Raw genomic sequence first — 15,713 nt, 5'->3', positions numbered from 1 at the left:
TGAGTCAAATTGTATTGTATAACCTGTTAGAATATAATATTGCATTTGTATATTTCAATTAATATATATCAAAAGAAGCAACTTTAAACTCTAAATATAATCTAGATATATTAACTTTATTCAGGAGATCAATTAAAATGCATATACATTTTGTAATGCATGTATACTGAATGCAGGCATGCTAATAAATATGCTTATTGTGCAGTCTTTGAAACGGTACTAACTTGGTGCAATTTTTGCTTCCAGATTTTAAGTTTTTACAAAGTTTTGTTTGGGATGTGCGGCGTATTTTGGGAACTAAGGGCTTATGAATTTAGTTCGGTCTAATGAACTAAAATTGGTCCAAAATATAGGTTTTGGAGCTATGGAAATTTTAGATTTTCCCAAATATTGGCTTTTATTCACTTAAACTCCCAAAGTGTGGCTCTTCTCGGAATCACAGTGGGGCTAAAGAACTGGAGCATGATCCATAACTGGGAGTCTTCAAAACTGTGAGGGAGCCTTAAAATGGAAGCCTTGACTACCACACATACCCATACCACCTTTTCATGTCAATGCGAGTCGTTGATAAATCTAATAATTGTCATGCTCGGGTATGTATATGTAATAATGTATGAAAGGTGTACTGTAGAATTTATTCTTTTATAATTAGCATTTTCTTGTCCTTAAAGTTAATGTTTGCTAATTCTACCGAGATTGAGATGTTAATATATAAATTTGTCATAAAATGTGTATTATATTGTGAGTTTCAAAAAATGTAAATTATTTGATATCAGAAAGACATGCTTCGTATTCACAATGCAATTCGATAGGTCTGAGGTGCTCTCATGTCCCACAAAAAATACTGTCGAAACGCAATAAACGCTCATTTCAGATCCCTTAACTCATTTCTCATAAATAAATGCTGACTGTTTTAATATTTTGTTGTTTCCCTGCCCATCCTCCAGACGACGGATTCTGCTGCAGGCAGAGCAGTTCTTTACTATGTTTACAGACTTCATTGTATCTGTTAATCTCACGACATGGCTAGATACCATACCTTTGAAAGGTCGTGGATCGCTAGTTCGATTCTAGAACCTCTTGAATTATCACTACTTACAAGGTTCTAAATTTATCTTGAATTATCAATTAGGCTAATTACAATTAAAGGAGATTTTGGGATTCGAGCATCCTCTTTTAGAGTTAGCTGATTCGGACATTGAATTACGCATAGGCCTATAATATATACAACTAGATTTCGCGGTTCTCGGGTCGGGCGCTTATCGTGATTGGCCTATTACCCAAACTCGTTACCCATATACCTGCCCTGACTTTTTAAACTACTAAGAAATGCGTCTCTCAATGATCAAGACCCAAGACACAACTTAATCAACTCTGTTTGTTTTAAAGGTGTGATGCTTACTTCGGTAGGCCTACCCATAATCTGGAAACCAACCATTCGCCTCTTCCAAGCCCTGCCCTGTTACCACATTTAGAGAAACCGAAATTAGTATCTGGACGTGGATATAGGCCGTTACTAAAGTAATGAAATCAATCGCGAGAAACGTGAACGCAAAAACGGTTCATAGGCCTTCCGGAAATAGTCATGTTCTCATAAAAATAGGCCTACATGCACGTGTTTGGTGTGTGCACGTGTTCGGTATCTTAATATTGAAATATGTGTTGAAAATAAGGCCTATAATTATTGGTCCGATGAGATGCACCTGTTAGTCACACTGTAATGCTTTTCCGATGCGCGGACTGTACTCCGCGCACACTCCCGTTGATACTCCGCGATAGCGCACCGCGAGCACGCGATAGTGCAGCGCGAGCACGCGATAGTGCACCGCGTGAACGCGAAACTCGCGGGACGCAAACGCGATAGCGCGCGGACAGAGGACGGACGGACGGACACGCCGTAATTAGTATTAAGAGATGTATATATTCGAGTGCCTGTAAGCTTGGACACTGCTGCAAATGCAATTAGTCGTTGTTAAAGACTACTCGCGATTTTGGGGGAAACGAGCCGTGAGTCACCGTGAACCGCTACGAATAGCGAGCGTAGCAAGAGTGCATGTGTGCATATGATGTGTAGTTCCCAATAGTTTATCTCCCTGAGGGCATATAATCACTTTTTGAAATAAGTGGGGTGAGGTTGTAGATTACGAAGTGAGATTTTTCAAAAGTGGACCAATGATTGATCCCTGTGGCACGTAGAGAGTCGATGAAAGCGGCGTCAGACGTCTGGACAGACCGAATTACCCCTCACGAAACCAGTTATATATTAGTTCGGTGCTGAAATAGCGGCGGCGCAAAAAACTGCATCTATAAATTCATCTAAAGACATTCAAAATTGAAGCTTAAAATCATAGGGCCTGCACTTTGGCTCGACATTTGAAAGGGGTGTGAATTCATTTTGGATACGCCCCTATTATAATTAGGTAATACTCGAACACATTCCCTATATGTATATACATGTACCACATGTAGTAAATCTGTCTGCTTTATCTGTATTGTGCCTTTCTTAAGCAAATAGTTAAACACGATTTCATCAAACATTATAACAATAGCTCTTTTACAGTGTGCAATCATCCCGGGCAATAATTGGGCAATAATAGAGGATGTGCGTGAAATTATTGATTAGCTCCATACAAAGAATTTGAACCGGTGTCCTTCACCGTAATCATGGCGCAATGCAGTGCATTCAATCAAACGTTGTCGTCAACCTATTTGATCCTATAGTGCATTTGTTATGTGTGTGAGACGAGCTGTCGCGGTAGATTGCAATAGCTTGTAATCATGCTTTTGTTGAATGAATTTGAGTACTCCGCCATATTTACGGTATGAACGTCATAATCTGGGTGATTATTTGCATTGGATGTCTTGAATACGCTGGCGAAGTTGTGTAATAATCGGATTAATGCTATAACAGTAGGTGAATACAAGTTTTGAATATATCGCGTTGCAAAGCCCCATTCAGTGATCCCAGCGAAAGTGAAAAAAAAAATCAAATTGTTACTTTTATAAATTTTTTTAATGAAAAAAATGGCAAAAAACCCAAGAAAACATCAGTATCGACGAAGTTGAAGCCCCATTCAAATAGGCCTACATGTAGCTAATTTATATATACTGTCAGTATATAAATTAAATCAGTTCAATTCACGCCGAGTGTCCTTGACAGGTTTGACTCTGCTTCAGCGGTCATGAAAGAATTCAAAAGATAACCTCTGCCCCAACAATCCCAAGCAATTGTCTGAAACTGCTCTTCGGATGATGATAGTCATATAATGATCAAAAGATTATTACTGAATATATCATTGTACAAAATCTGAATTTTGATGATTTTTACGATCGTCCAGATGAAAAAATCACTGAATGGGCCGTTAGTTCCCTCCACTCCTTACCCTGGCAATATGAATCAAAGAAAAATAAAGAAAAAATTAAATAAAACAAGAAGAAAAAAAGACAAAGAAAAAGAAACAATAAAAGAAAAACAAATATGAAAAGTTCGAACAATATTTGGTTTATAAAATTAATGTGACCGTGATGAGGCTCGAACTCACCACCTTCCGATTTAAAGTTCGAAGCGCTCGTGTACCAAATTCTGACGCCTTACCAAGTGAGCTGTGCTCCTGAGATACGAAAAAAAAAAAAAAAAATAATACACTGTATACCTGCTTGTGTCGGTAATTGATTTGCTCAAATTCCATAATGGTACAGTGCAACAGAGCAAAAATGCCCAAAATTTAAAAGCTATATAATTTATGAACAATATACACTACACATAAAAATACTAATACAAGGGAATTTCAACATAAGAATCCAAACAATTAAGTACCAACATGCACAGCTTTGTCCTTATATCACATTTGGTTTTTAACAAAATGTTATAAAACCTCTACTGTGATTGGCAGCTGCACAAGGCATCTTTGATAGCTGATAATGGCCATCCATTCAGCAAGTGGCTACTAACTGACCTTGACAGGCTTGAATGAGCACTGTCATCTGCTACAAAACCATCACACTCTAGGACCTGGTCGCCTATATTAATTTACTAGTCAACATTTGCATAGGAACCGCATAGTCGGAGGCAAGGTTCATTATTGATTGGAGATTATATACGTATTTATTACTAATAGACAAGTAATATCGTGTGTTTGCGATTTATTCCGTAATCAATAAGTATGATGAACAAACGCATTTCTGGCAGAAGCACTCACAGCGTAGTGGTATTCGATCTCGACTATTAAATAAAAGGTTGTGGGTTCGAACCCTGGTAGAATTTTAATTGGAATAAATTTGTTTTTCTTTTGTTAAGGGCTGGGGTATGAACGTTTGGACAGTATTTATTTTGGGACATCAGAGCACATCAGACATATCGAATTGCATTCTGAATACGAAGAATGTCATTCTGATATCAAATAATTTTGATTTTTTGAAATTCGCAATTTAATACACATTTTATGGCAAATCATTAAAATTGATATTTTTGATATTTAACAGTACTTGAAGTAAACTTTATAAATCTGATGATTTATACTTAAAGTGTATGTAGGTGGGATGAAAAGCCGACGATCAATTGAAAATTTTGACCTTTCGTATTGAAGATATGGATTTTTTTCCCAAAACACCAAAAAAATAGGTCTTTTGGGAAAAAATCCATATCTTCAATATGAAAGGTCAAAATTTTCAATTGACCGTCGGCTTTTTTCCTCCTGCTACATACACTTTAAGAATATATCATTAGATTTATATAATTTACTTCGAGGACTGTTATATATCAAAAATTTGAAAAATATCAATTTTTTTATAATTTGTCATAAAATTTGTATTATATTGTGATTTTCAAAAATGAAAATTATTTGATATCAGAAAGACATGCTTCGTATTCAGAATGCAATTCGATAGGTCTGAGGTGCTCTCATGTCCTACAAAAAATACTGTCGAAACGCAATAAACGCTCATTTTAGATCCCTTAAGTAAGAGGTAATAATTATGGCAATAAATCCGCCGTATAAAACTGAACACAGCTCAATCCAGCCTCATATAGGCCTGTATCATGTAAATGTATTATGTGATGCAAATGTTGACTAGGAAAAAAATATCGCGACCTGGTCACTATAATGCTACAGGGAGCACAGTACTTTGACAATGGAGTGAAAGACTATTATTATTGATAAGGCGCGGATTCTAAAAGTACAGCTCCTATGCGTGTGTAGCAAAAAATTGGAATAGAATGTTTGGAATCATGTAACTAAAATACTAAATGCATTCTGCAAAATGTGCTCTTACCAATTTATAAAGCATTTCATTAGCTTTAATTTGACATATTGTTTGACATGTTTGGAATTATGGTAAATCATTAAATAAAATATTTATTAATTAATCAATTATGTCAATTAATAAAAAATTTAATGCAAATATGCATATTTTCTCTGACAGAATTGTAGGATTTGACAAGAGCCATCTTTCTTGTAAGTTTGATTCTTATAACATACCGGTATCGTATTGCGTCCCGTTATAGTTGCAGAAAAATACGCGTGCAGGACACACATACGCACCCCCCCCCCACACACACACCCAGGGGATCGTACCGTTTTACAATCGTATAACATTCATTGGCGCTAGTAGTAGTAAATTCCAATTTTCTTTGCTTTACCTCACTTGTTCTGCTCAAAATTAAAAGGGACATATCTGACAGTAAAAGCTTACATTTTATGGAAATTATGTTTAAATTTGCTTAAACAGCACAAAACAGATAAAGCAGACTAATGTACTATACATAGGCCTATACATGTATGGTATGCCAGGGACTGTTTAAGAATATATCATTAGATTTATGATATTTACTTCGAGGACTGTTATATATCAAAAATGTGAAAAATATCAAATTTTATTAATAATTTGTCATAAAATTTGTATTATATCGTGAATTTCAAACAATGAAATTTATTTGATATCAGAAAGACATTCTTCGTATTCAGAATGCGTTTTCTTTGTCTTTTTTTTTTTTTTTTTTTTTTTCTTTATTTTTTTTTTTATTTTCTTTGTTTTATTTTTCCAGGGTAAGGTGAGTAGGGAACTAAAGGCCCATTCAGTGATTTTTTGATTTTTTTTTCATCCCGACGATCGTAAAAATCATCAAAATTCAGATTTTGGATACTAGATTGCGGAACTCAGTCTTCAATGATAGTCAGTAATTTTTATATTTTGGACATTATTATGACTATCATTTGAGGACTGAGTTCTTATGATCCGAGGAGCAGTTTCAGATAATTGCCTGGGATTATTGGGGCAGAGGTTATCTTTTGAATTCTTTCATGACCACTGAAGCATAGTCGAACCTGTCAAGGACACTCGGCGTGAATTGAAAGACCATGTCACTCGCCACAAAAGAATGTCAAAGGTCATAAAAGGCCTATGGCTGATTTTGTACGTTTCGTCATTGTCATAGATGTGCTAACATAGCTTGCTAGTGTAGTGGTTCAGCCGAAAGCCGTGTGTCTAAGACAAAAAAAATAATGCATTTACGTGAGTCTGTAATTTATATACCGGTACTGACAGTTTATAAATTAGCTACATGTATTTGAATGGGGCTTCAACTTCGTCAATACTGTCGTTTTCCTGTTTTGTTTTTTTGCCATTTGTTTTTCATTAAAAAATTTATACACGTAACAATTTGATTTTTTTTCACTTTCGCTGGGATCACTGAATGGGACTTTGTAGCGCGGATTATTCAAAACTTGTTTTTACCTACTGCTATATAGTATTAATCCGATTATTACATAACTTTGCCAGCGTATTCAAGACATAGGTTATGTAAGGGATAAACTGTACATGGGTATAGGGTATAGAGGCCCTGCATGCTTTTATCGATTGGCTCCAAACAAAGGATTTGAACCGGTGTCCTTCACCGTAATCACGGCGCAGTCCATTCAATCAAATGTCGTCAGTGTGCGAGACGAACGATGTATAAATCTGGAGGTCACATCATCACTTATCATGCTTATTGTAAAAAGTTTGTCCAATGCATATACTGTGTGTATTGTTCCCGGGTATTGTCAATGCAGTCAAGCAAACAGGTATCATATTTTGAAAAGGCCGCTATAGTATATTCACAGGGGTGTCTTGAATGGCCAATCATATGGGACATAATCAAATTGCAGTGACTGCTTCCTTTGTTACCACATGTCAGTCATCTTGTGATTATTGGACCATGTAAACCTGCAAAAAACGAGCCAAAGTGCAGGCCCTATGGAAAATTAAGTTCTTTAATTTTATTACAGGGATGACGTTAACAAGGCAGACGCGGGGTAGTACGGTACGTTTTACAAAAGTGTTGTTGTTTCAGCCCTCTTTACAACATAACTCAAGACCCACAGGACATACAAAAGTATATCTGTGATATTTCAATATTCTTCTACACACTCGCTATGGAATGAGCAATGTAATTTTTGCCAAAGCTCACTACCATTCGCAAGATACGCATGAGATATTCAGACATGCAAGGTCTTTAGCGACAATCTGGTTGGTTTTTTACTTAAAATTCCATCAGAAATAACATTTGTATTGGCTATAAGCTACAATATTGTTCTTCACGCTCTGTAGCATTACTGACACCTGTGACCATGGACAAGACAAGAATAAAACTTTATGGTTCAATAAACATTGCCCTGTTTATTTCGATATACTTTATCTTTACCTTGAATTTACACCGGAATTTTGTTGTTATGTAACGCATGGCTATATTAAAATTTTACTTGGTTGATATTATTACTTTTGCATATATGTATAGCAGAGGCTCACCAGGGAAGTGAGAGTAGACAGGCTAACTTCAGTGCAGAGTATGCCAACTTGTGCATCATTTTTTCGGTTAGCATGGTTAGGATTTAAAGTTCAATGATAAACCGTAGCGATTATCATGATTATAGGCCTCACGTAGTTCACCTTTAATGTCATTACATGAAATGATGAAATCATAATCTCCGCATATCAGTACCATTCTGCATATAATTATATTTACTGTGACAGGTCCGTGTTTCACGCGCCTTTGTGCTCTTTAGCAGATTTTGCATTTATTCAGACATACAGACGTCCAGAAAAAAGCTGTTTTTGATTTCTAACCGAAAATGGCAGCATTAAAGCAATTGCTTCAGATGTCACTAGGGCCATCTCATTTATATGCTGCTTCGTTTGGAGTTTCTAAGATACGATTTTTGCGTAACCTGCAAACAGAAGCTGCAGGTCCGATCCAGCAAATATCCAAGTTCCACCGATTCCTGTACCAAGCAACCACTCACGTAAGGCGTATTCATACCGATACCATTAGAAGAGCTGCTGTCAATTATTCATCTATGGTGCCATTGGACAGTCTACAACTGAAAAACGATGATAAAATACTGGAAGTAACGTGGCGTGATGGTGACACACAAATATACCCGTATCCATGGTTGCGAGACAACTGCATGTGCGAATCCTGTTACAATTACTCCACCCATACTCGTAGCTTCTCTATTCACGATATAGACGTAGAAGTCATTCCAAATGAGGCCATTCTGTCTTTAGGGAAGACAACTTTGACCATAATCTGGCCAGATGGCCACAAGAGTGAATACAGCAGCGATTGGTTAAAAGAGAACCGTTTCAATCACAGTGAGGATGATCTTGTCTTGTATCCCAAATATAGATATTGGGGAAACGATTTAGAACAAACGTTGTGCGCATTTGACTTTGCTGATGTCCTTGAGGATGACAAAGTGCTATTTAAAATGCTGCTGGAGATCAAGACGTTAGGGTTGTGTCGTATATCGGGAGCAGGGACTCAAGAGGAACAAGTCAAGAAAGTTGCCGATAGGATTGCTTTTCTGCACACCACATATTTCGGGTAAGTCCATTTAAATGTTCAGTGCAATGGCAAGTACCACCAATGATCTGTCGATCTGTGTTCCTGGTACATCATGAGCAGCAATGAGAAAAATCAACATGTAAGAGCTATTAAATGTTGCTGTCTATCTTTGTCTATTTTGTTGATCTCCTATAATGCAAGCTCTTGACATTAGCGCTTGTTCTCATGAAAAGAGACCTGAAGGACGGCGTGTTTTAATAGTTTAACTCATTTCTTCAACACTGAAAACTTCGGACAGGTCGTATCACATTGTCGAACCAATAAGTTGCTGCAGATAAAGCTAACGAGGAAAAAGAAGAAGAAACATTGACTTTTTTTCTTTGCAAAAAGAAAAGCTTTTGCCGACCTAAGGATTGTTTTTGTCATAATTTTCTTGTTTTGTTCGTTGTGTTTTCTAGTGCTATCGATAATGTGAAATTCCTGCCAGGGACAAACCACATAGCATATACGACGGCAGTATTTCCAATGCATACTGATCTGGTATACAAGGGAAGACCACCGGGGGTAAGTATTGGCATTTTTATTGGTACCGATATTAAACATTAAAATTGATCTAATGAGAAAATACTTCTTTCATATGCGCATGATTGTCGGATATGATTAGAAGCAGTTTCATTATTCCATTGAAGCTTTTTTTCCTTGGTATCTTTGTGACGCAACACAAGCATGTTTGGGTTTTACCCCGGTCTTACCTAAGTTACCTTCATGTAAGCATAACGAACATGTTATATCCTATACCCTTATCCTAACCCTAACCCTTTCCCTAACCCTTACACTAAATCCTAATCCTTATTCAACACTAAATGCTCTACTCTAATCCTAAACCCCACAATGCCCCAATAGTCCGGCTGCCAAATGCAATTTTGCCACGGAAGTTTGTTTTGGTGTCCATAGTTTTGTTTTTGATGGATATTGCTTCTCAAGACCACGAACTTCAAAAATAAGTTTACTAGACCTCTGTCAGTATTGGGCATTTTGAGATATTGCGGGTCAATGTTCACACAGAGGTCAAAATTCAAATTGTTCAAATGCTGTTGGAGAACTTTTCAACAGCATTTGAGCAATGTGAATTTTGACCTCTGTGTGATAAGCAAAATCCATCAAAAACAAAATTATGGACATCAAAACAACGTCATACCCACTGGCAGCCAGACTATAAAACCAAACCTTAGAATTCGTGGTAATGCTTACGTTCGTTTGGTTTTTTCCGTCCATAGGCACAAATGATCCATTGCATCCAACAAGCCAAAGATGAAGGAGGAGAAAACTGGTTCACAGATGGGTTCAAAGTTGCACTTGACCTCAAGAAGGTTGACCCGGAAGCATATGATCTGCTCTGCAATGTTCCTATGGAATTCAAAGATATCGGTACTTATCCATTTGGGAAATTCTACCAAAGATCTTGTCATCCTACTATAGGGTAAGCATTATGCAGGCGCTATTTTAGGGTGAAAAGAACACTGCACATCGGCAAATGGAATGATTTACTTTTGCCTCAATGCCCAAGCAGGCTGTGCGTGGACAATTTGGTGAGGTGAAGAGGAGAGGCTTGAGGGTCTGTTCCCCTTTCAATTTCTGTGGGTTTTTTTATAATTGATCTTTGATCTTAACTATAGTTGCGTATAGATTCCTACTTTAAAAATACCTTACTAATCACAAATGATAGAATAAATTGAAACATCCTTCATGTATTTATTTTTTCGTTTATATATAATATAAATAATAGGGGTCCAAGAATTTACCCTTGTGGTACACCATAATAGCCTGCCTAAGCAGGCTGTGCGTGGACGATTTGGTGAGGTCAAGAGGGGAGGCTTGAGGGATCTGTTCTCCTTCCAATTTCTGTGGGTTTTTTTTATCACTCACTTTGGTGATACATCTTTGATCTTAACTAGTGGCGTATAGATATATTTTTGACATACGGGGATGGCGACCTCGAGGTCGTCTTACAATCCATCAACCAAGTGTTGGGGAGGCTCTAAGCTGCCATTTTCTCTTGTTACGTTTATATTCCGTTTCTTCTGGTATCATTAGATGTATCCACAATGTGTAATGCAAAAGTAAATCGCTACATAAAATGTATAAACTTTGAAAGTATACGCTTATGACTCGATTGCACTAGAGCGCGATGAAAGTAGGCATACACACCAGGTTCACTAATGTCAAGTTAACTGTATTGTGTTTATAAACTGTTAATCAGAATACTAAAACGCATACAATCTGTACACAGGTGCCTACAATTTTATAAAATCTCTGTAAAACGTTAAACGTCAAGCAGAGAATGTCATTAAGGTTATTAATTATTTTAAACTGTTGTGATAGTTCACAGCATCTTACGAATGGTAGTGAGCTTTGGCAAAAATTGCATTGCTCAATTCATAGCGAGCGTGTAGAAGAATTAAAATATCACAGATATACTTTTATAGGTGCTGCGGTTCTTGGGTTACGTTGTGAAGAGGGCTGAAACAACAACACTTTGGTAAAACGTACATAACTAATTAACAACAATAAATTAAGCAGGTTTGCAGAGTATACAATTTGTAGAATGAACTTTTGCAAAACATCAAGGTATTAATTTTCAATAATATATTGATCTAGATAATGAAAATCGATTTTTAGGTTGCTTCGACCAACAATACCTCGTCTACCCTTAAGCTACAGCTTGATGGTAATACACACCTGGTCCACTAGCTTCCACTAATGTCACGTTAACGGCTTCATATTAATCAGAATGCAAAAACGAGTAAAAAGAGTTGCATAACTGAAACATAAATCCATTTAATTGACATGTCATTATGCTACAGCTTGATGGTAATACACACCTGGTCCACTAATATCAAGTTAACGGTTTCATATTAATCAGAATGCAAAAACTAGTAAAAAAGTTATGACATGCATACAGTGTCTACATAACAATCGAAAAAAAGTTATTCGAAAAGGAAAATGTGTTGATTTATTTAGAAGGATAGATTTTCACTGAAATTTTTAACCATTAAATTGTAATTTTTATACATAGCTGCAGCTCGATGAAAGTACACAGCTGGCTTACTGATATTCATTCATTCATTCATTCATATTTTATTTTCATCAATCATCAACATCAATATACAAGTGATACTAATAGCTCAACAAAGTAATAAAGTTAAATGTAAACAAGAGTCATTGGTATAAATAAATATCAATACATTTAGGTAGTAACAATTAAATCAATATAATTAAATTAGAATAGCATTACTATGTATGATTGACCAAAATACACTTTAAATGCATAATGATAATTATTACGAGCGTGCTTGTAGTAGTTTATCACGGAAATACAACACTGCAATGGCAATTGATTTTGAAGTACTTCTACGATGATAAGCGCCTAACAACGGATTAGCTGGCTCTCTACAAACACGCTCAGTGAATAATACATACTATCAAAATATAACATAGTAATACATGATAATAAATATAAATTTTTTAATGTTTTAATATAATATTATAAGAACATAATAATGTAATGATAATATAGTAATATTATATTTATATGTTTGTTGATACAATGGATGCATAATGCATAGTAATGCATGATAAGAATCATAAGTATGATTACATTAGATTTTACAAAATACATAAACATGATAAATGACCATTGATACAATGGATAATAATGTTAATGAGTCAATCTCTGCATACTTTACAGTGAGAGGGGCTATACATGATGACAGAGATTATATTTTAGAATTAGGTTGTTGAGCAAAATGAAAATGGGAGGGGAAAAAGATGATTAACGAGGACTCTGCTAAACGCGGGGCGTGGGGTGCAGAGACCTCGTTGACAGACAAACACATACATTATCCGATAAGAAGAAGAAGAGAGCGAGAGAGAGAGAGAGAGAGAAAGAGAAGGAAAGAGGAGAGGAATGAAAGAGATAGAGGAGAATAGTGAGGGTCATAGCTACTACTTAAATCAAGAGCAAGATGGAACAAGTGTCGATGGCTTCTGGTGATTCTGACGAAACAGTAATAGGGCCTAATGTGAAGAAGCTCAGTGGGTACTATTGTAAGAAGGCAGACAATGGATGACAATTAAAGCACACAAGGAACCAGAATAAAGGCAAAATTAACAATCCAGTACAAGTACCGTAAGGCTTCGAGTATAGGCAGCGGCTACGCCGATTCATACTCAAGTACCATAGATTTTTTCAACCTGCTTTTAAAAGCAACATGGGACACAGAGTGTCTGATGTTGAGTGGAATAGTGTTCCAGAGAAGGGGTCCTTTGGTTTTAGAAGTATTGCCAGCTAAAATAGTGTTAGTATGTATGATGAATGGCTCATTGGCATGTCTCGTGTTATAAGAATGAGCAGATACATCTACGTTAAAGAAATTGTCATGTAGAAGATCTGGAGGGAGAAGACCATTATGAAACTGATACATAAAAGAGCCAAGTTGAAGTTTGTATATATCATAGAGTTTTAGAGTGCGAAGGGAGGAAAATAGAGGGTCAGTATGAGCAAGCCATAGGGAGTAGGTGCAAGTTCTAATAACTCTCTTTTGAAGAAGAAATAGCGAATGTAAGTTGGTGTTGTTGGGGTCAGCCCACACAAGAGCACCGTAAGACAGGTATGGAAGAACAAGAGAGTTATAGAGGGTGAAAAATGAAGATGAGGGGATGAATTGCCGGACCTTGCGAATGATACCGTTGTATTTGGAAACTATTTTGAAATGTGTTGTGTGTGGGAGTTCCATGATAAGTTGTGATCTATAAGCAGGCCTAAGAATTTAGTTGTATTTACTTTTTCAATTGGTGTGCTATCTATTTTTACATCATATGAAATATCAGGTTTATTATTATGTTTATTTTTAAATACAATATAATTCGTTTTCTTTATATTTAGTGACAATTTATTTAGTTTGAACCAGTTAGATATTATCTTTAGTTCCTTATTTATAGTTAATTCAAGTAATTTTGGATCATGGTGTGCAAAAAGGATGTTGGTGTCATCAGCAAACAATATAAAATGTGGAATAGATGTGGTGCAGGGAAGGTCATTAATGTAGAGGAGGAAAAGAAGAGGGCCCAAAATTGATCCCTGGGGAACACCGCAGGTAACATCAGAAGAATGAGAGCAAACACCATTAACCATGACTTTTTGGCTTCTTCCAGAGAGATAGTTTTGGATCCAATCATTAGCAAGGCCCCGGATACCATAATGATAAAGTTTTTCAAGAAGGATAGTGTGGTTTATGGTATCGAAGGCCTTGCTGAGATCCAAAAAGATTCCAATTGTGTGTAGTTTCTGATCAAGATTGTCAGTAATCCTGCAGTAGAGATCATTTACTGCCATGTTGGTGGACCTTCCTGGCGGGCTTCCTGGTCTAAAACTAAACTGATGTTTGGTTAGTATGTTGTTGTGGGTGATAAAATCTTGGATCCTGATGTATACAATTCTTTCCAGAAGTTTGGAAATAGTTGGAAGAATGGAGATGGGCCTATAGTTGGTAAAGTCATGTTTATCACCAGACTTGAAGATAGGGGTATCAAGTTAACAGTAATATGTTTTACAGATGTCAGATAACCCACACAATCTCTGCAATGTTGCATACAGTGTTCACATTTTACAACTCTTTAAGCACTGATTTTTAATTCTCACTGCACGGATTTGTATGATCACCACACGAACGTGCCATGTTAAAATAGCCTCTGAATTTATATGCTACACCGATTGGTTTCCTTACCTGTTATAATGTGCGTAGCCATGTGTCCATCCCATAGCGTTTATATTTGTAATAGTCCCTCCCCCCATTCCCTCAAGGTGGTAAATAGGGGTGACAAAGATTATTGGCAGGTCGAAAGGGGGGAGAGGGGTGATTTTTGGCACAGATGTTATGGGCACCGTTTCTATATTACGCCCTAAAAGGTGTAGGAAAACGTTAGGAACACGTTCAAATAAGCATTATATGATTATGCAATTTAAGGTTTTAAATTTGAGTTCCATGTGTAAGGGGAGTGGGCGGCATTTTTTGATAAGTCAAAAGGGTGGCAAAGGTTTTTTTGGCACATCGAAAAAAGGGGGCAAAGAATTTTTGGCACGGCCAAAAGGGAGTGGGCCAAGCGATAATATTGAGAACCAACCACCCCGGGGTACACATGATTATTGCAGAGCCCTAAGTATGTATAACATGACACCTGAAGTTGTTGAACAGTTTTCCTACAGCCACTGTTTTTCTGCTTTTTATGGCTTAATTTCAATTGTTCCCGAAAAGCTGTGCATAAAATTGCTTGCTTCCTCGACCTGCAAAAAAGCTCACTCCTCTCTAGGGCTAGTCAAAAGATCTTCAATTCATCCCCGGGGTTTACATACACCACCTCTTACACTGACTTACGATCGCACTGACAACTTTCAAATGTCACCACACAACAAGCCCTGGACAGAATTTCGGACCCCAACTTAAAAATGCATTTTTTTAATTGCCGCAGTCTGAATAGAAATGGCCATCCTGACCACATTTATCTGTGTGACCACGGACGTGAATCAATGTTGAGAATACCAGTAGACCAAGTATTGCCCATGTACCGTGCACTTAAAAAATTCAGCGATATCTACCATCATCCAGATAATGTATACGTCTACAAATTGCTAGAAGGTACGTTGTATGCAAGAAATGTCCGATATAAACCAAAATGACACTTGGTCTTGGCAAATGAATTCTCAATATATTACGTTACACGTGCCTTGAAATATTGGCTAATATTTTGCACCTTAAATGTGCAGTCCATGCACAAACGGTGTTTGCCTTGTCCTATTGTATTTGTGCATTTGTGAATGTTAGCGCATTCT

The 15,713-nt window shown here is 36.7% G+C and overlaps 1 protein-coding gene across 1 annotated transcript; it reads left to right on the top strand.

The window, feature by feature from the left end:
* Positions 1-8,108: 8,108 nt before the first annotated feature.
* On the top strand, positions 8,109-8,867 carry LOC140161164 (gamma-butyrobetaine dioxygenase-like). The gene has a single exon (XM_072184604.1). The coding sequence runs from the start codon at positions 8,109-8,111 to the stop codon at positions 8,865-8,867; it is 759 nt and encodes a 252-aa protein (XP_072040705.1).
* The last annotated feature ends 6,846 nt before the right edge of the window (positions 8,868-15,713 follow it).

The sequence above is a fragment of the Amphiura filiformis genome, chromosome 1 (genome assembly GCF_039555335.1).
Source record: "Amphiura filiformis chromosome 1, Afil_fr2py, whole genome shotgun sequence".
Taxonomy (NCBI): domain Eukaryota; kingdom Metazoa; phylum Echinodermata; class Ophiuroidea; order Amphilepidida; family Amphiuridae; genus Amphiura; species Amphiura filiformis.
This window is presented reverse-complemented; position numbering and strand designations above follow the sequence as displayed.

Excerpts from the sequence above, each read along its gene's own strand:
- LOC140161164 (XM_072184604.1), top strand. The coding sequence starts at position 8,109 with ATGGCAGCATTAAAGCAATTGCTTCAGATGTCACTAGGGCCATCTCAT.